Source organism: Zeus faber, assembly GCF_960531495.2.
Source record: "Zeus faber genome assembly, chromosome: 8".
NCBI lineage: Eukaryota > Metazoa > Chordata > Actinopteri > Zeiformes > Zeidae > Zeus > Zeus faber.
Window position 1 is genome coordinate 136,585 of NC_137195.1, and position 20,756 is coordinate 157,340.

Below are 20,756 nucleotides of genomic sequence, written 5' to 3' on the forward strand. Positions count from 1 at the left end.
TTGTTGTTGTTTCTGGTGTTGCTGCTAGTTTTGCTGCTGTTTCTGTTGCTGCTGCTGTTATTGTTGTTTCTGTTTCTGTTGTCTCATTTGCTGCTGCTGTTGTTATTGCTGCTGTTTCCGTTGGTTCGAATGTAGTTGTTGCTGCTTTTTCTGTCTGTGTTTCTGTTGTTTCTGTGTTGCTGCTGTTTCAGGTGTTGTTTCTGTTGTTGCTGCTGCAGTTGTTGTTGCTGCCGTTTTTGTTGCTGCTGTTGTTGCTGCTGGTGTTGTCGTTGCTGCTGCTGTTGTAGTCATTGTTTTTGCTGCTTCTGTTGTTTCAGTGGCTGCTGCTGCTGCTGTTGTTGTTGTTTTCTGTTGCTGCTGCTGTTTCTGTTGTTGCTACTGCAGTTGTAGTTGCTTTTGTCGGTGTTTTTGTTGTTTTTGTTGTTGTTGCTTCCGTTTTTGTTGTTGCTGTTGTTTCAGGGGCATTCTTTTGAAATGACCAGCTGACAACTATGTTCTTTTTTTGAATGTATTTCTTTGTAAAGCGCATTGTTTTGCCCTGGTATGAAATGTGCTTTATAAATAAAGTGTGACTTGACTTGGTGAAGGTTTACAAGCCCAGGTCTCTCCATTACGAGAAGCATCAGAACTTTTATTAAATTAAAGCCTCGCAAAGTTTAGAAGACACTAAATGCTGCCATATCATCAGCGAGTGCTCAAAGTCTTGAGTTGAAGGGATTATGTCAAGTGACTTGGACACGCTTGTTCAATCCACAAAGCTCATGCTTAAGAAATGATACCTAGTCTCCATCATAATGTATATTTTGGCAGAAAGAATTGCAGCCCCGATCCTTTCCACGTAGATGTTGAATGGACTGCGCATGTGACACACCTGTCAGTCAAACCATTGGACAATGCCCAGCGCTCCATTGCGCAGTGCACCCTGCTCCAGACAGCACTCCAAATACAAGCAGGAAGCTTCAAGAGCATCGAGAAATGAGGGGTGCTGCAGCACCTTCAGCACCCTACTTCCTGTGCCTGTGGACATGTGTTGGACTCTTTCATCATTTGGCTACTGCAGGACACGACTGAAATTAAGCATCACAGGGGATTTAGAAGCAAGTATACGCAATGCAGACTGAAAAAGAAGTAGGTGTACGCCGGAACCTGCATATACCCTGTACTACGCCAGTGTTGTACAGTGCTTGCAGGGTATTCATTGGTACTTATACAGTGCTTGTAGGGTATTAATGGATAATTGTACAAATAAATTACGTGTATTTACTGTCTAGCAGGGGGTGCTGTGGTTCCACGGTGCAGGATGATCCGACAACAACAGAATCTGAAAACAGACACAAAGATTACAGTCAGTTTGGTATGTCCAGGTCTAGGTCTAGGTCCAGGGCAGGTCCAGGCCCAGGTCTAAGTCTAGATCAGGATGATTATCCAGATCCAGGTCAAGGTCTAGATTCAGGTCCAGGCCCAGGTCCAGGACTAGGTCTAGGACTAGGACTCAGACTCGGTCCAGGGCAGGTCCACGTCTAAGTATAGGTACAGATGATTGTCTAGATCCAGGTCAAGGTCTCTTTTCAGTTGAAGGCCCAGGTTCCAGGACTAGGTCCAGGTCTAGGTCCAGCTCTAGGACTAGGACTCGGACTGGGTCCAGGGCAGGTCAAGGTCTAACTCTAGATACAGATCTAGATATACATCAAGGTCTAGATCCAGGCCTAAATTCAGGACTAGGCCCAGGTCAATGACCAGATCCAGGTCAACGACTAGGTTAAGGTCTTTATCTAGATTCAAATCTAGGTCCAGATCCACATCTAGGTCTCGGACTAGGCCTAGGTCTATGTCCAGGTCTAGGATCAGGTCCAGGTCCAGGTACCAGTATTTAAGTAGATCCTCTGAAAGGTGACGATGGATGCAGCGTAGTTCTTCTTGTTCTTAGCGTCGGACGGAAGGGCGGAGTCATCTAGAGGGGATTGATATTAATATCTGAATAACACTATCACACTAGTTAGTTATCAGTGAGTTATTAATTATCAGTGAGTTATTCGTTACTTATTAGCGAGTAATTAGTTAATTATCCGTAGGTTATCAGTTAGTTATAAGCAAGTTATTAGTTATCAGTGAGTAATTAGCGAGTTATTAGTTATTAATGAATTATCAGTGAGTTATTAATGACTTATTAGTTAGTTATAAGTGAGTTATTAGGTACTATCAGTAAGTTATTAGTGAGTTATTAGTAATCAGTGAGTTATTAGTTAGTAATCAGTGAGATATCAGTATGTTATTAATTAGTGAGTTATGAGTGAGGTATTAGTTAGTTATTAGTTAGTTATAAGTAGGTTATTAGTGAGTTATTGCTTGTCAGTGAGTTATTAGTTAGTTATCAGTGAACTTAACTTATCATGTTACTTATCACACAGTTGGTTTTCAGGTAGTTACCATGAGATATACGTTCTGTATTAGTCAGTTAGTTAGTTAGTTAGTTAGTTAGTTGTCCTTACCGATAGTGAACTCTTGGCCTCCAAAGTTGTAGATGAAGCTCCTCTGCTCTTCGTCATATTCAAGCCCCGCCCCACACACACGACTGGCTACGCCCAAACCCATAACATCCCAGTCCTGATCTGAACACATTAACACTGAGGGAGCTCCCATCAGCCCACAGAGGGAGGAGCCTGGAGGAAGTGGGGAGGATGAGGAGGAGGGTGGAAGGAGAGGAGAGGAGGAGCAGAGGGGCAGGAGGAGAGGAGAAGAGGAGCAAGAGGGGGAGGAGAGGAGGAGGAGGGGAGAATGAGGAGGAGGAGAGGAAAGGAGAAGGAAAGAAGGAGAAGGAGGAGAGGGGGAGCAGACGAAAAGGAGGAGGGAAGAAGAGGAGGAGGACAGGCGCAGGAGGAGGAGAGGAGGCGGAGGCAGGAGTGGAGGAGGAAGAGAGGGAGGATTAGAGGCAGGAGGAGAAGAAAGGAGGAGGAGGGGAGAAGGAGAAAGAGGGGAGACAGAAGAGGAGGAGATTGGATAAAATGACCATGATGATGGAATGAGTTTGAATTTCTGTAACAAAGCAGATCTAATGTTGCTATAGATCAATAGATGTTGAGATGTATAGATGTATAGATCAATAGATGGATGGATGTATTCATCTTTACCTCCATCCAAACGGTTGTGGGTGAGGGTGAAGCCCCGGCAGCAGGCCTCCTGGACACAGCTTTCCTGGCACAGCCGGTGCACGTCGCTGAGGGCGGTTCCACCAGGAAACACCAGGACACGGAACACGCCGGAAGGAGCCTTCGTCATCCTCATCCTCCTGAAGCTCCCGAGGGCGGCGGCTTCCTCACCTTGAAGCACACAAACAGCTCCCACAATGCCTTGCTGCATGGAGGTCTCATCACAGAACCTCCTGTAACCAGGAACCACAAAAACGTCTCCTACAAAGCCGTAGTGAACTATAGCGGTCTGTAGTGAACTGTAGTGGTCTGTAATGGTCTGTAGTGAACTGAAGCGGTCTGCAGCGGTCTGTTGTGAACTGTAGTGGTCTGTAGTAGTCTGTAGTGAACTGTAGCGGTTTGCAGTGGTCTCGAGTGATTTGTAGTGGTCTGCAGCAGTCTGCCGTGGACTGTAGTGCTCTGTAGTGGCCTGTAGTGAACTGTAGCAGTCTGCAGTCTGTCATGGTCTGTGGCAGTCAGTAGTGGTCTGGAGGCTGTGGTCTGGGGTGGTTTGTAGTGGTCTGCCGGGCTCGGTAGAGGTATGTCTTGGTCTGTAGCGGTCAGTAGTGGTCTGGAGCAGTCTTTATGGTCTGTAGTTGTCGGTAGTGGTCTGTAGCAGTCTGTAGTGGTCTGGAGTGGTTTGTAGTGGTCTGAAGTGGTCTGAAGTGGTCTGAAGTGGTCTGTAGTGGTTGGTAGTAGTCTGTGGAAGCCTGTAGTAGTCTGGAGCGGTTTGGAGAGATTTGTAGTGGTCTTGGCTATCAGGGTCCGCAGGGCGTCTGTAGTGACATTTCACTGCATATATATGATGAATAAACCTCTTGAAATCTCTTGAAATCTAGTGGTCTAGAGTGGTCTGTAGTAGCCTATAGTCATCTTGACTACAGGGGTCTGTAGTGGTCGGTAGTGGTCTTGAGCGGCCTGGAGTGGTTTGTAGTGGTCTGTAGTGGTCTGGAGTGGTCTGTAGTGGTCTTCAGTGACCTTGGGAGATCTGGAGAAGTTTGAAGTGGTCTGGAGTAGTCTGCAGTGGTCTGTAGCAGTCTGTTGTGGTCTGGCGTGGTCTGTGGCAGTCTTCAGTGGCCTGGAGCGATCTATAGCGGTCTGTAGTTGTCTGAAGCTGTCTTTAATGGTCTGTTGTGGTCTGTAGTGATCTGTAGTGGTAGGGAGTTGTCTGGAGCGGTTCGTAGTGGTCTGGAGTTGTTGGTAGTTGTCTGTCGTGCTCTGTGGCAGGCTTTAAGAGTCTGTGGTGGTCTGTAGTAGACTAGAGCGGTCTGGAGTGTTCTGGAGTAGTCTGTAGTGAACTGTAGCGGTCTGTAGTGGTCTGGATCAGTCTGTATTGATATTTAGTGGTCTGAAGCAGTCTGTCATGGACTGTAGCTGTCTGTAGTGGTCTGGAGCGGTCTGCAGTGGTTGCTAGTGGTCTGTGGCGGTCTGTCGTGGTCTGTGGAGGTCAGTAGTGGTCTGTGGCCGTCTGCAGTGGTCTGGAGCGGGTTGGAGCGGTTTGTAGTAGTCTCGACTATTGGGGTCTGCAGAGGGTCTGTAGTGTCTGAAGTGGTCTCTAGCGGTCTGTAGTGTTCTGGAGCGGTCCGTAGCGGTCTTTAGTGGACTGCAGCCATGGGCAGCGGTCTGTAGTGGTCTGTAGAGGTCTGTAGTTGTCTGGTCTGTAGTGGTTTGTAGTTGTCTGCAGGGGGTCTGTGGTGGTCTGGAGTGGTCTGTAGTGGTTTGTTGAGGTCTCGACTATAGGGGTCTGTAGGGGGTCTGTAGTGGTCTGGAGTGGTCTGTAGAGGTCTGTAGTGGTCTCGACTATAATGGTCTGCAGGGGGTCTATAGTGGTCTGGAGAAGTCTGTAGTGTATTCTCGACTATAGTGGGTCTGTAGGGGGTCTGTACTGGTCTTGACTATGGTGGGTCTGTAGGGGGTCTGGAGTGGCCTGTAGTCATCTGTAGTAGTCTCGGCTATAGGGGTCCGCAGGGTGTCTGTAGTGGTCTGGAGTGCTCGGTAGTGGTCTGTAGTGGTCTCGACTATCAGGTTCTGTAGCGATTTGTAGTGGTCTGCAGTGGACTCGACTATAGTGGGTCTGTAGGGGGTCTGTAGTGGTCTGTAGTGGTCTTGACTATAGTGGGTCTGTAGTGGTGTGGAGTGGTCCGTAGTGGTCTTGACTATAGTGGGTCTGTAGGAGTTCTGTAGTGGACTAGAGTGGTGTGTAGTGGTCTCGACTATAGGGTTCTGCAGGAGGTCTATACTGGTCTGGAGTGGTATGGAGTGGCCTGTAGTGGTCTGGAGTGGTCTGTAGTGGTCTTGACTAAAGTGTGTCTGTAGGGGGTCTGGAGCGGTCTGTAGTGGTCTCGGCTATTGGGGTCTGTAGTGGTCTGTAGTGGTCTGTAGTGGTCTTGACTAAAGTGTATCTGTAGGGGGTCTGTAGTGGTCTGGAGTGTTTACCTTTCTTTCTGACGACGAGAAGGTTGTTGGTCTTAACATTGACTTTCAGAAAACAGCGGAACTCTGCGAATCGCTCAGCCTGAGAATTACCCAGAAACCCCCTGGCCTGCACACACACACACACACACACACACACACACACACACACACACACACACACACACACACACACACACACACACACACACACACACACACACACACACACACACACACACACACACTCACTATTCTGTGTTTGTAGTTTGCATGTGTTCAATGTGTCAATGATGGAAGGTTTGATTATTTTTTCAGAGTCAGCTCCTGATGAGTAACTGAGTAAAAAGAGTTCAGTTGGTATCACGCTCAAAGAGAGGGAAGACTTCCTGTACGATGGAGGACAAGAAGAGAGGGAGGACTTCCTGTACGATGGAGGACAAGAAGAGAGGGAGGACAAGAAGAGAGGGAGGACTTCCTGTACGATGGAGGACAAGAAGAGAGGGAGGACTTCCTGTACGATGGAGGACAAGAAGAGAGGGAGGACAAGAAGAGAGGGAGGACTTCCTGTATGATGGAGTACAAGAAGAGAGGGAGGACTTCCTGCAGAATGGAGGACAAGAAGAGGGGGAGGACTTCCTGTACGATGGAGGACAAGAAGAGAGGGAGGACAAGAAGAGAGGGAGGACTTCCTGTATGATGGAGGACAAGAAGAGAGGGAGGACTTCCTGCAGGATGGAGGACAAGAAGAGGGGGAGGACTTCCTGTCAGATGGAGCACAAGAAGAGGGGGACGATTTCCTTTTATGATGGTGGACAAGAAGAGAGGGAGGACTTCCTGTATGATGGAGGACAAGAAGAGAGGGAAGACTTCCTGCAGGATGGAGGACAAGAAAAGGGGGAGGACTTCCTGTCAGATGGAGAACAAGGAGAGAGGGAGGACTTCCTGTATGATGGTGGACAAGGAGGGAGGACTTCCTGTATGATGGAGGACAAGGAGAGAGGGAGGACTTCCTGTACGATGGAGGACAAGAAGAGAGGGAGGACTTCCTGTACGATGGAGGACAAGAAGAGAGGGAGGACAAGAAGAGAGGGAGGACTTCCTGTACGATGGAGGACAAGAAGAGAGGGAGGACTTCCTGTACGATGGAGGACAAGAAGAGAGGGAGGACAAGAAGAGAGGGAGGACTTCCTGTATGATGGAGTACAAGAAGAGAGGGAGGACTTCCTGCAGGATGGAGGACAAGAAGAGGGGGAGGACTTCCTGTACGATGGAGGACAAGAAGAGAGGGAGGACAAGAAGAGAGGGAGGACTTCCTGTATGATGGAGGACAAGAAGAGAGGGAGGACTTCCTGCAGGATGGAGGACAAGAAGAGGGGGAGGACTTCCTGTCAGATGGAGCACAAGAAGAGGGGGACGATTTCCTTTTATGAAGGTGGACAAGAAGAGAGGGAGGACTTCCTGTATGATGGAGGACAAGAAGAGAGGGAAGACTTCCTGCAGGATGGAGGACAAGAAAAGGGGGAGGACTTCCTGTCAGATGGAGAACAAGGAGAGAGGGAGGACTTCCTGTATGATGGTGGACAAGGAGGGAGGACTTCCTGTATGATGGAGGACAAGGAGAGAGGGAGGACTTCCTGTACGATGGAGGACAAGAAGAGAGGGAGGACTTCCTGTACGATGGAGAACAAGAAGAGAAGGAGGACTTCCTGTACGATGGAGAACAAGAAGAGAAGGAGGACTTCCTGTACGATGGAGAACAAGAAGAGAAGGAGGACTTCCTGTACGATGGAGAACAAGAAGAGAAGGAGGACTTCCTGTACGATGGAGAACAAGAAGAGAAGGAGGACAAGAAGAGAGGGAGGACTTCCTGTACGATGGAGAACAAGAAGAGAAGGAGGACTTCCTGTACGATGGAGAACAAGAAGAGAAGGAGGACTTCCTGTCGGATGGAGAACAAGAAGAGAAGGAGGACTTCCTGTACGATGGAGAACAAGAAGAGAAGGAGGACTTCCTGTACGATGGAGAACAAGAAGAGAAGGAGGACTTCCTGTATGATGGAGAACAAGAAGAGAGGGAGGACTTCCTGCAGGATGGAGGACAAGAAGAGGGGGAGGACTTCCTGTCGGATGGAGAACAAGAAGAGAAGGAGGACTTCCTGTACGATGGAGAACAAGAAGAGAAGGAGGACTTCCTGTCGGATGGAGAACAAGAAGAGAAGGAGGACTTCCTGTACGATGGAGAACAAGAAGAGAAGGAGGACTTCCTGTATGATGGAGAACAAGAAGAGAGGGAGGACTTCCTGCAGGATGGAGGACAAGAAGAGGGGGAGGACTTCCTGTACGATGGAGGACAAGAAGAGAGGGAGGACTTCCTGTACGATGGAGAACAAGAAGAGAAGGAGGACTTCCTGTACGATGGAGAACAAGAAGAGAAGGAGGACTTCCTGTCGGATGGAGAACAAGAAGAGAAGGAGGACTTCCTGTACGATGGAGAACAAGAAGAGAAGGAGGACTTCCTGTACGATGGAGAACAAGAAGAGAAGGAGGACTTCCTGTACGATGGAGAACAAGAAGAGAAGGAGGACAAGAAGAGAGGGAGGACTTCCTGTACGATGGAGAACAAGAAGAGAAGGAGGACTTCCTGTACGATGGAGAATAAGAAGAGAAGGAGGACTTCCTGTACGATGGAGAACAAGAAGAGAAGGAGGACTTCCTGTATGATGGAGAACAAGAAGAGAGGGAGGACTTCCTGCAGGATGGAGGACAAGAAGAGGGGGAGGACTTCCTGTACGATGGAGGACAAGAAGAGAGGGAGGACTTCCTGTACGATGGAGAACAAGAAGAGAAGGAGGACTTCCTGTACGATGGAGAACAAGAAGAGAAGGAGGACTTCCTGTCGGATGGAGGACAAGAAGAGAAGGAGGACTTCCTGTACGATGGAGAACAAGAAGAGAAGGAGGACAAGAAGAGAGGGAGGACTTCCTGTACGATGGAGAACAAGAAGAGAAGGAGGACTTCCTGTACGATGGAGAACAAGAAGAGAAGGAGGACTTCCTGTACGATGGAGAACAAGAAGAGAAGGAGGACTTCCTGTCGGATGGAGGACAAGAAGAGAAGGAGGACTTCCTGTACGATGGAGAACAAGAAGAGAAGGAGGACAAGAAGAGAGGGAGGACTTCCTGTACGATGGAGAACAAGAAGAGAAGGAGGACTTCCTGTACGATGGAGAACAAGAAGAGAAGGAGGACTTCCTGCAGGATGGAGAACAAGAAGAGAAGGAGGACTTCCTGTACGATGGAGGATGAGAGAGGGAGGTGTGTGTGTGTCCGTCCCTGCACAGGAGCCTTGCAGTGTGTGTGTGTGTGTGTGTGTGTGTGTGTGTGTGTACTTGCACAGGAGCCTTGCAGTGTGTGTGTGTGTGTGCGTGTGTGTGTGTGTGTGTGTGTGTGTACCTGCATGGGGGCCTTGCAGTGTGTGTTCAGTGTGTGTGTGTGTGTGTGTGTGTGTGTACCTGCATGGGGGCCTTGCAGTGTGTGTTCAGTGTGTGTGTGTGTGTGTGTGTGTGTGTGTGTACCTGCATGGGGCCCTTGCAGTGTGTGTTCAGTGTGTGTGTGTGTGTGCGTGTGTGTGTGTGTGTGTGTGTGTGTGTGTGTGTGTGTACCTGCATGGGGGCCTTGCAGTGTGTGTTCAGTGTGTGTGTGTGTGTGTGTGTGTGTACCTGCATGGGGGCCTTGCAGTGTGTGTTCAGTGTGTGTGTGCTGTACAGCTCACACTGCCTCAGTCCATTCACAGTAAACACTGCCACATGGTGGCAGGAGGACTGAAGTGCACATGCTGAAAAAAACACGACAACAATAAATAAACAAACAATATAAAACAGTGATATCACTGGCTGTTAGAGGAAGTGAGGTCACAGGGGGCATTACCTCGAACACAGGAAGTGATCTCACTAGTCGTGGTCAGTAAAACCTCTGCCTTTTCTTCTTCTGTCGTGATTAATGCTGAAACAGGAACCACTTCAAAGCTGCTGAGCTCTGCACACACACACACAGACACACACACACACACACACACACACACGCACACACGCACGCACACCCACACATTCTAGATCAATAACAGATTCTGATCGCTCAACTCAAAGGTTTATTTTAAAGCTTGAGATTTTGTCTTCTCATTCAGTCATTTCTTTGCACAGATGCATATTTGATGATTTTATTAAATAATAATTAATATCTTGTTCTGATTGATCAAGTTCAAGTTCAAGTTCAAGTGTCACAATGATTTAAGAAAATGATATAAATATCAACATCAATCAATATCAGAGGATTTATGAATAATATATTTTTCTTACCTCTGCAGTCATCGTCAGAAAGCGGGTCCTTGCTATTAGTCCATTCCAGCTCCGCCCCCTTCGGGCTGACACACCTCCAGCCCCCAGACAGGAAGTCCGGCTGTGCCAAAAGGAAGTCCCCGTCAGCAGAGCAACGGAGCCCCGCCCTCTGGCACTCAGTGTGACCTGGTGGACGTCATATAAACAAATAAATAAATATGAAAAGTTCTGAAGTTATTGCGCCACCTGCGGGAGGACACGGCTCATTAGAAACATCTGAGCAAGGAACATGGATGGATGGATGATGGATGGATGGATATATGATGGATGGATGGATGCTGGACAGATGCTGGATGCACGGATGATGGATGGATGGATGTTAGGATGCTGGATGGTTGGATGATGGATGGATGGATGTAAGGATGCTGGATGTAAGCATGGTGGGTGGATGATGAACGGATGGATGCATGGATGATGGATGTATGGATATATGGATGGATGGATGGATAGATGGATGATAGATGGATGGATGGATGGATGGATGGATGCATGGATGGATGATGGATGGAGAGATGGATGATGGTTAGATGATGTGAAAGAGGGTCGTTGGACTGACATTGATTGACAGACGAAGCACCAATCGCAGAGCTCCCTCTGGGACATGTGGCGCAGGAGCTCTGCCCCTCTGTGTCCTGATAGGTTCCTTCAGGACAGAGAAGACACTCTCCCTCCGAGGAGGAACTCCCTGCTGGACACACGACTAGAGAGGGGGGGCGAGAGAGAGAGAAAAGGTGGGAGGGGGAGAGAGAGAGAGAGGGGACAGAAAGGAGGGAGGGGGGGGGACCTTTAACCATCCTTTTTTGGTTCAAATCTCTGCTTTCATACATGCACTGTGCGCCTGAAACTATCTGGACATTACCTGAACACAAATGTCCGAATCATTTAACCCGAACATGAGCCGGACTGTACCCAGCCAGCACGCCAGTACAAAGTCTGTATAATGTCAGATTGAGTGGTATGTGTGAACAGAGCAGGTGTCCAGTTGGTCATGCGTCACCAACACACAAACGTTGGTTGGTAAACAAAATGAAGGAGATGAGATTTACAGTAAGATGATTTATGACATCATATTATTTACTGTAAATGTACAGGTTCTGGTTCAGAATGTACATTGGACCGTGTCCAGTGTGCAGTATAGACTCGGTCGCTCTGTAGTGGTTAGATTACAAAATATACCTTTACGTGTATATTTATTTACTTTCTTACCTGGTCCATGTCTGTGGATCTGTTGGATTGATATTTTATCTCTTTCGTTCCATTACTTTGCCGGATTCATGAAAAATATGAAAAACATGAATCCACAGAAACGTGTGACCACGTGGAGTTGAATCCATGTGAATGTACAAGTAAGTGATGTGTTCAAAATCCAGCAAGGCGTCGGAAAAATAGGAGCCGTGATATGGTAAATACTCACAGAAATACCACAATGTTTTTGGTATTTCATGGAAATGTAACTTATAGAAAATATTATCCAATGAAAAAAGTCACTACTAAAATGACGTAAGTTTGACTGCTATCATAAACCTGTGTAAATACATAAACCTACGTAAATACTTCATCATTGACACACACAAGATCCAACTTCACCGACCGCCACTGAGACTCCACATGTACGTACACACAACAAGGCAAGTTATAACAATGACTGAATTAAGGTTTAGTTTAAAGTAAAAAATAGAAGATTGTTTGAAAGAAACTTCATGTATAAAAAGTTTCCTACAGATGAATGGAGCAGATTTAAATGAAAAGACAGAAAGAGTTAAATATTGACAAGTTGTTCCATAACAACTCTAGTTCCAAATGAATATTAGTCATAAATGTTGTCTGAATTACAATTATAAACAACTCATCCATTCAAGTGTTTTGTACAATTGTAAATGTTTTAACTATTTAAATACAAAGAAGAAGTAATTACAAATAACAATATTTACTATCTTTATAAAATAACATGCATTTAATATTGTAATGTAAAATAATTACAAATTGTTGTTTGGTTGTTTGTTGTTTGGTTCTATGTTTATGTTTTTCCATGTACATTTTGTTGTTTGGTACTAGGTTTATTTGGAGTAGTAATGATGATTAGTTATGTGTGTTTGCCGTGTGGCGGGCAAAGGGGCGTGTTCAAGCACCAGCTGCAGACGACAGCATGGTTCCGTTTCCTGCAGCCGCCAAGCTGCCTCCAATCGGCGTTGATTGGGCCGACTGAAGGCAGGAAGATTTCTAAATGTTTGTCTGTCTTGCAGAGGGGATCAGCACTCGGGCTCATCAGCAGCCCAGCCGAGGAACGCTGTCCCTCCTGCGCCCGAGATGATCATTTTTTTTACATCATCATTATTATAATAATAAGCATAATTTGCTATTCATACTTGTGGCCAGCATACCTTATTGTGTAAGGTGACAATAAAGACTCTCGCCATGTTGGCGCACCATGGTCAGACGTCTCTCTCCCTAAACCCTGAGCTGTGAGCAGAGACTCCCACACATGGTAAGATGGTTCTCCAAAGAGGTGTTGGTGTGGTTCTGTGTAACAAAAAACTGTGTTCTGGTCGTCCCACAGGTCATCCACAGGACAGAGTTATTGCAGCAGTTGTTGATAAAAGAATTAATAAAGAGTTGCATTGCAATTGTTCTCGTGTGTGTGTGTGTGTGTGTGTGTGTGTGTGTGTGTGTGTGTGTGTGTGTGTGTGTGTGTGTGTGTGTGTGTGTGTGTGTGTGTGTGTGTGTGTACTAACTCACCACATCCTTTGCGTTCTGTGTCCAGGTGGTAACCATGGTAACAGCCAAGGCTTGGTGTCGTCATGGAGATCAGCTGGGGATCTGAGCTGAAATTACCCAGAATCCGCTGCACTCCATCCACCAGTCTGGTCCCATTCAGGAGGATGTCTGAAAGTAAAAAGTGCATTCCGCGATGTTCATCATCTCCATGGTGACAGGGCTGAAAGGCTTCTTTCAGGAATTCCTTCATTGTTTTTATAAACTCATTGTTTAAATAAAATAAAAAGTCGTTAATTCTCGGGTTAATATCTCAAAGAACATATATTTTATTATATTTGTTTTTTAGTCAGGTTTAGGGTTGTCTGTGATCTGCTGATCGTTTAGTCATGTCTGTGATCTGCTGATGGTTTTCAGGGCTCATCTTTTTGAGTCTTACCAACATCCCGGAGGTCAGCAAGGTCGGATGCCGGCACCTCAGACAGCAAGGCCGTCCACGTGACCTTTAACCTCACGATGTCACCGTCACCATCCAGACGAAGTAAAGAGTCATCACACAGCGCCACCGAGTGGCCGGAGGGAAGCTGCACATATCACATGTACTCATATTATGGTCATATTTTCATTATATATTCATATCATATATTCATATTTGTGGTGGTTTTATGAAGACAACCTGAAAGGAGCAGAGGCCTCTGGCGGCCATGTTGTTTAGGATATCTGTCTGTAGGCGGGGCTTAGGTGACAGAAAGGAAGCCACTTCAGAGACAGGAAGTGTCCATTGTGCTGTGGTGTGGACGGTCTGGAAGGACTGTGGTCCTGACACACACAGGAAACAGGAAGTGTCTGTGTTTATTCTCAGTTTACCTTGTTATTCTGGCTTTGACGTCTTTTTGGAGATGGCCTAACAAAGCTTCACATAAGAGGCAAATCATGCATGAGCGACGAGCGTGTGGTGTGACTGCTCACAACGCCATCCCACTGCTCCACCCCTCTATTCCATCCCACTGATCCATCCCACTGCTCCATCCCTCTATTCCATCCCACTGCTCCATCCCTCTATTCCATCCCACTGATCCATCCCACTGCTCCATCCCTCTATTCCATCTCACTGCTCCATCCCACTGCTCCATCCCTCTATTCCATCTCACTGCTCCATCCCACTGCTCCATCCCTCTATTCCATCCCTCTGCTCCATCCCTCTGCTCCATCCCTCTGCTCCATCCCTCTATTCCATCCCACTGCTCCATCCCTCTATTCCATCCCACTGCCCCATCCCACTGCTCCATCTCTCTCCTCCATCCCACTGCTCCATCACTCTGCTCCATCACTCTGCATCACTTATAAAGCAGGTTTAACACAACAAGCTCCAGCCAATGAGAGCAGACAGGGAGAAAGGGGGGGGGGGGAGTCAAGATGGGGGTGCACGGATCAGCAGCCAGAAACACACAACATACCTATTTTACTTTTCTTTTTAATATATTTCTTATTCTATGTATACTATATTGTTGTTGTTGTATAGTTTGTTCTTGTTGTATAGTATGTTGTTGTATACTATGTTGTTGTCGTGTAGTATGTTGTTGTGGTATAGTATGTTTTTGTTGTTGTTGTTGTGTAGTATGTTGTTGTTGTATAGTATGTATGGTGTTGTGTCATATTTTGTTGTCATATGTTGTTGTATTGTAAGTTGTTGTTGTATAGTATGTTGTTGTGTAGTATGTTGTTATAAAGTGTGTTGTTGTGTTCTATGTTGCTGTTGTATAGTATGTTGTTGTATAGTATGTTGTTATAAAGTGTGTTGTTGTGTTCTATGTTGCTGTTGTATAGTATGTTGTTGTATAGTATGTTGTTGTTGTTGTTGTTGTATAGTAAGTTGTTGTTGTATAGTATATTGTTGTACAGTATGTTGTTCAAGTTCAAGTTCAAGAGATTATTTGTCACATACATATACATACGTTCATACATATATGCAGTGAAATGTTTGTTGTGTAGTATGTTTTTGTTTTGTATGTTGCTGTTGTGTAGTATGTTGTTGTATAGTATGTTGTTGTATAGTAAGTATTTTTTGTCATATTTTGTTGTCATATGTTGTATTGTAAGTTGTTGTTGTGTAGTATGTTGTTGTGTTGTATGTTGTTGTTGTATAGTATATTCTTGTATAGTAAGTTGTTGTTGTATAGTATATTGTTGTAATATATATTGTTGTATAGTGTGTTGTTGTTATGTAGTATGTTGTTGTATAGTATGTTGTTGTATAGTATGTTGTAGTTTTGTAGTATGCTGTTATTGTATAGCAGGTTGTTTTTGTATAATGTGTTGTTGTTGTTGTATAGTATGTTGTAGGTTTGTAGTATGCTGTTATTGTATAGCAGGTTGTTTTTGTATGTGTTGTTGTTGTTGTATAGTATGTTGTAGGTTTGTAGTATGCTGTTATTGTATAGGTTTTTTTTGGGTAGTATGTTGTTGTTGTATAGTGTGTTATTGTTGTGTAGTATGTGGTTGTTCAAGTTCAAGAGATTATTTGTCACATACATATACATACGTTCATACATATATGCAGTGAAATGTCATGACACCCGGTGATTACGCACAATAAGCTCTATAAATACTAAAAAATACCAAAATGTGCGTAATCGACACAAGGTGCTCGCGCAGGCAGCCGCAAGGGGAGGCGCCACAATCGCAATTCTGGGTCCTATAATTATATAATTGAATTAATTGACTGTGTTGTATTAAATATACATTTAAATCCTCCTAAAAGTAATTTTAAATAGCCTTACATTATTTAATCTTACAACCAGACAGAGAATGCAGTGCAAGGAAAACATACTTGAAGAAAACACAATTCAAACTATAAATATTAACATAGCTTTGTAAAAAAAAAAGTGCATTAGTTAAAATGTCCCGTTGTGTTCTGATTTGCCAGTTGCTGTATAGAATGCTGTTGTTTTGTAGTATGTTGCTGTTGTATAGTATGTTTTGTTGTTATTGTATAGTGGGTGGTTTTTGTGAAGTATGTTGTTGTTATATAGCATGTTGTTGTATAGTATATTGTTGTATAGTATGTTTTGTTGTATAGTATGTTTTGTTGTATAGTATGTTGTTGTTGTGTAGTATGTTTTTGTATAGTGTGTTGTTGTATAGTATGTTGTTGTTGTATATTATGTTGTTGTTGTGTATTATGTTGTTGTATAGTATGTTGTTGCTGTATAGTATTTTGTTTAATAGTATGTTAGTATAGTATGAGGCTAGTCTCAGTTTAGTTTAGTCCCAGATTAGTTCAGTTTTAGTTCAGATTAGTCTCAGTTCAGTTTAGTCTCAGTTTAGTTTAGTCCCAGATTAGTTCAGTTTTAGTTCAGATTAGTCTCAGTTCAGTTAAGTCTGAGTTCAGTTTAGTCGCAGTTCAGTTAAGTCTCAGTTCAGTTTAGTCTCAGTTTAGTCTACTCTCAGTTCAGCTCAGTCTCAGTTCAGTTTAGATTCTGTTCAATTGAGTCTCAGGTCAGTCTCAGTTCAGTTTAGTCTAAGTTTAGTTTAGGCTATGTTCAGTTTAGTCTCAGCTCAGGTTAGTCTCAGTTCAATTTAGTCTCAGTTCAATTTAGTCTCAGTTCAATTTAGTCTTAGTTTAGTTTAGTCTCAGTTCAGTTTAGTCTCAGGTCAGTCTCAATTTAGTCTTAGTTTAGTTTAGTCTCAGTTCAGTTTAGTCTCAGGTAAGTCTCAATTTAGTCTCAGTTTAGTTCAGTCTCAATTTAGTTTACTCTCAGTTCAGTTAAGTCTCAGTTTAGGCTCAGTCTAGTTTCGTCTCAGTTCAGTTTAGTCTCAGATCAGTCTCAGTTCAGTTTAGTCTCAGTTTAGTTTAGTCTCAGTTCAGTTTAGTCTTAGTTCAGTTTAGTCTCAGTTCAGTTTAGTCTCAGGTCAGTCTCAATTTAGTCTTAGTTTAGTTCAGTCTCAGTTCAGTTTAGTCTCAGGTCAGTCTCAATTTAGTCTCAGTTTAGTTCAGTCTCAGTTTAGTTTACTCTCAGTTCAGTTAAGTCTCAGTTTAGGCTCAGTCTAGTTTCATCTCAGTTCAGTTTAGTCTCAGATCAGTCTCAGTTCAGTTTAGTCTCAGTTTAGTTTAGTCTCAGTTCAGTTTAGTCTTAGTTCAGTTTAGTCTCAGTTCAGTTTATTCTAAATTCAGTTTAGTCTTAGTTCAGTTTGATTCTATATTCAGTTTAGTCTCAGTTAAATTTAGTCTGTTTAGTTTAGTCTCAGTTCAGTTTAGTCTCAATCTCACTCTGACAGGCTCCAGCTAGCGGCTTGCTGCTTTCCCAATGCTGTGATGTCACCTCACACAGGAAGCTGCTAACAGGAAGTACGTTCTGGTAACCATGGTGACAGGACAGCTGACAGCTCTGCCTGCCAGCTGTTGTTATGTGGCAGAGCAATGCACCATGGGTAACATCGGCATTGGGACAGCGAGGGCCTGCAGGAGGGACAGAGACAGAAAGTAGCCTTATTAAGGAGACAGAAAAAGAAACAGAAAAGAAGAAACAGTCTTTATTCATCACACAACACACCACACTACAACACATGCTTGCACACACACACACATGCACATGCTTGATGGTGCTGGTGAAATGGCTCCTCTGCATTGAACCATCCTGGCTTGTCCTTCCTCCGGGGGCACAGCCAGGAGCAGTGGGCAGCGTACGTGGACGCGCCCGGGGACCAGGTGATAAGTGTCCATCGCTGGTCAGACCATGATGGGTGCATGTTTTTTGGTGGGGGTCCTTACTGACGTGAGGTGGAGGAAACCCCATGTGAGCACGGGGAGAACATGCAAACTCCTCACAGAAAGGCTCCTATTTGGGAGATAACCCGCCGGAGCACCGTGCCAACAGCGCCCCAGGCGGGAATCAAACCCAGGACCTTCTTGCTGTGAGGCAGCAGTGCAATGCACTGCGCCACCGTGCCAGGAAGTAGTCTTGATAAGGAGACAGGAAGTAACACTATTCAGAGACAGGAAGTAGCCCAGGAAGTAGCCTGGCTAAACAGGAAGCTTACGGTCACATGACTGGCGTGCGCCGTGGCGCAGCGTCCTGCTGCCGAGGACTTCCTGTCCGTCCTTAAAGACACACCAACACGAAGTGATGTCACACTGCAGTGGAGAGATGCTTCCGTCCCTAAGACACTGGAGCCCAAGGAGGACACACAGGGAGGGACCTGCACACACACACACACACACACACACACACACACACACACACACACACACACACACACACACACACGTTTTTGTCAGATCTAGACTAAAATCCTCACTGCTGTGTGTGTGTGGGTGTTACTGTACATGTCTCCCCCGTGTGGCTTGGCGTTGTAGGCTGCAGACTCATTCCACTCAGACTGACGCAGCTCTCTGTAGTGCCCCCTGTCTGCAGCACACACACACACACACACACACACACACACACACACACAGGGTTGGTTGGAGCTAGCAAGCAGCTACATGCATGCTGAACAGGAACTCCCATCTCCCACCTGCTTGCACTGCAGGCTGGAGAAGGAAGTGATGTCAGAGCCCGTCGTCCAACCAGAGAGCAGCGTGCGGGTCCGGGCCTCCTGACACGGACTGGGACCTGGAGGAGGGCAGGGAGAGAGCGAGAGTGTGTGTGTGTGTGTGTATGTGTGTGTGTTAGGGTTCTGGTTCTTCGGGCAGTTCAGCGCTGCAGTGTGGAATCCATCTGGACTCTCCACAGACTGGCAGATGTTCTATGTTGCAGCTGAGGAGGACATTGATGCCCAGGCGCCGCCTCTCTCCCGAACGAGCTCAACACCTTCTATGCCCGGTTTGAGAGCCGCAACAGCAGTCCTATTGGAAGGCTAGCTGAGGACCAGGATGACTTCACTCTGTCCCTATCTACGGCTGACGCGAGGAGAGCATTTAAAATAGTAAGCCCACGGAATGGCATTCCAAGGCATATCCTCAGAGTGTACACTGACCAGTTAGCGAAGGACTTCACCTCTATATTCAACCTCTTCTGCAGTCTGCAGTCCCAACCTGCTTCTAACAGATCACCATTGTCCCCGTACCAAAGAAACCTTCCATCACCTGCCTAAATGACAACCGCCTGGTAGCACTGACCTCCATCAACATGAAGTGCTTTGAGCGGCTAGTCAGAACCCACATCTGCTCCACCCAGCCTGACACCTTGGACCCCTTCAATTTGCATAGCACCCCAACAGATCTACAGACAACGCCAGTGCCGTGACAGGGCACTACCCCATGGCCAGTGGAAGGAACATTTGACATTGATGTGTGTGCAGATTCACTCATATTCTTGATAGACTCAACATTTTGTTGTTTTCCGTACTTTTAAACTCCAAAATAATTCCACTTTTATAAAACATGTATATTCTTACTATTAAATAAAAGCTTTTTTTTTTAACATTATTAGTTGTGTTGTTGAGCTGTTTGTTATTTGCCCGTTCAGAAGTATGTTAAGTAGCCATGAGGCTTTGTTTGTCCACCAACCCCATTCGGAATCTGAGCGCTGAATGAAGTTGGTGTGGGTAAAACTTTGGAGGTAATTATCTCAGAAACACGGTTTGCCACACCCTTTTCATTAACAAGTCATAGCTTTCAAAATATTTGCTTGATTTGTATAAGTGACACCTTGTTTGAAAGCTCTCCACCAAAAAAAAGTTGAAAGCCGCCAAATGACCATAAAGTATGATGGGCTCTGCCTAAATTTACCACCTAAACTTCCGAAAACAATGGCGGGAAGGGACGAGTTGGAGCCGGAGGTTCCAAAGCTGGCAGATCGCAGTGCAGCCCTTTTAAGGGACCATCTCCCTCCCGGCCAGAGCGCGGACGCTGCGGCACTGCGGCAGCGCTTTGCCGACATGTACTCTCCCCTGCCCGGCCGTACGCCCCTCATACTCCACCATGTAGAGAATCCCGGGGGTAAAAGTGCGCTATCGGCCCTATCGCCTGCCCGAAAACAATAGAAAATAGTGCAGGCGGAATTACAGGCCATGATGGACATAGGGGTAATACACTGGGGTGTAATACTGGGGGGTTTACAACTAGTAATGCTGGTGCATCCATAGTATGAATGCACCGGCAATGGCTCCGCATTCAACTCGTAGCTTTGTGTTGATTATTGTTTGTATTGTTCTTATTTTTGCATGTAATGCACTGTCGCTCTTACAACATGAACGACAAGCACTCCTGGACGTCTGTTCGACACTTAATATTGACTTTTTCGCAACTTACATGTTGCGATCCCTTTGTCCTGCCGCCGCTGTGTTTACCAATACGCCGGCGGAGGAGGAAGAGAAGATGCAAACGTGCCAGAATTCTATGCAGATCTCGGACCAGATACTGCAATCTGCCGCTACCGAGCATTTGTGTCCCACCACAGCAAAACTCGCCATCTCGCGTATTTCTAAAATCACCAGGAGCAGCCAAATAAGTTAAAAAAGGAAGGTTCCTTTGTGGGTTTTTTTGTCTCTCAACGTATTTTCAAAACCGAGTTTGGTTTATAAATAGTAGAAAAATGTTAAACTGTGGAGTTAAATATTTCCGTTAGATTACATTGGGAAACGCAGTTCACTTACCGAGACGCGGAACAATGCTGAATAACGCTGATCAATGGTTTCCTTTAAAGCGAGTGTCCAGGTGAAGATCATTCATCCATATTCCATGTGATGTGAAGTCACAATGTGAAACCGTTTTGATAGAATTCAACCTTTAAATCATACTACTCTTACACACACGGAACCACTCTTGTGAAACGGCGAAGAAGAAAAACCCTTCGTGTCACACACCTCCGTCACTTCCGTAAACAGACGGAAATATCACCAGCATATCATCTTTCCTTAACGAATGAACGAACGAATCAGACTCTCGACCATTGTTATTCACAACTACGGGACAGCTGTAAACCCCTCACTCGCCCTGCCTTTGGTAAGTTCGATGCCTACCCGATGCCCCGCGTCGACGAGCTTTTCGACCGGTTAGGTACGGCTCAGTTTTTTATGACGCTGGATTTAACCAAGGGCTAGTGGCAGATT

General features: G+C 45.6%; 1 protein-coding gene across 1 annotated transcript in view; it reads right to left on the bottom strand.

Annotated features, from left to right (window-relative positions):
* Nucleotides 1-20,756, bottom strand: part of tg (thyroglobulin) — a gene marked incomplete at its 5' end in the record, with an annotated part of 69,497 nt that overhangs the window by 29,030 nt on the left and 19,711 nt on the right. Inside the window, 11 exons of the mRNA XM_080005725.1 lie at nt 1,865-1,951; nt 2,490-2,660; nt 3,129-3,317; nt 5,072-5,449; nt 9,954-10,118; nt 10,549-10,692; nt 12,729-12,875; nt 13,144-13,288; nt 17,027-17,163; nt 17,745-17,871; nt 18,219-18,316. Coding sequence (XP_079861851.1) covers nt 1,865-1,951; nt 2,490-2,660; nt 3,129-3,317; nt 5,072-5,449; nt 9,954-10,118; nt 10,549-10,692; nt 12,729-12,875; nt 13,144-13,288; nt 17,027-17,163; nt 17,745-17,871; nt 18,219-18,316 — 1,788 coding nt within the window. The remainder of the gene's footprint in view (nt 1-1,864; nt 1,952-2,489; nt 2,661-3,128; nt 3,318-5,071; nt 5,450-9,953; nt 10,119-10,548; nt 10,693-12,728; nt 12,876-13,143; nt 13,289-17,026; nt 17,164-17,744; nt 17,872-18,218; nt 18,317-20,756) is intronic.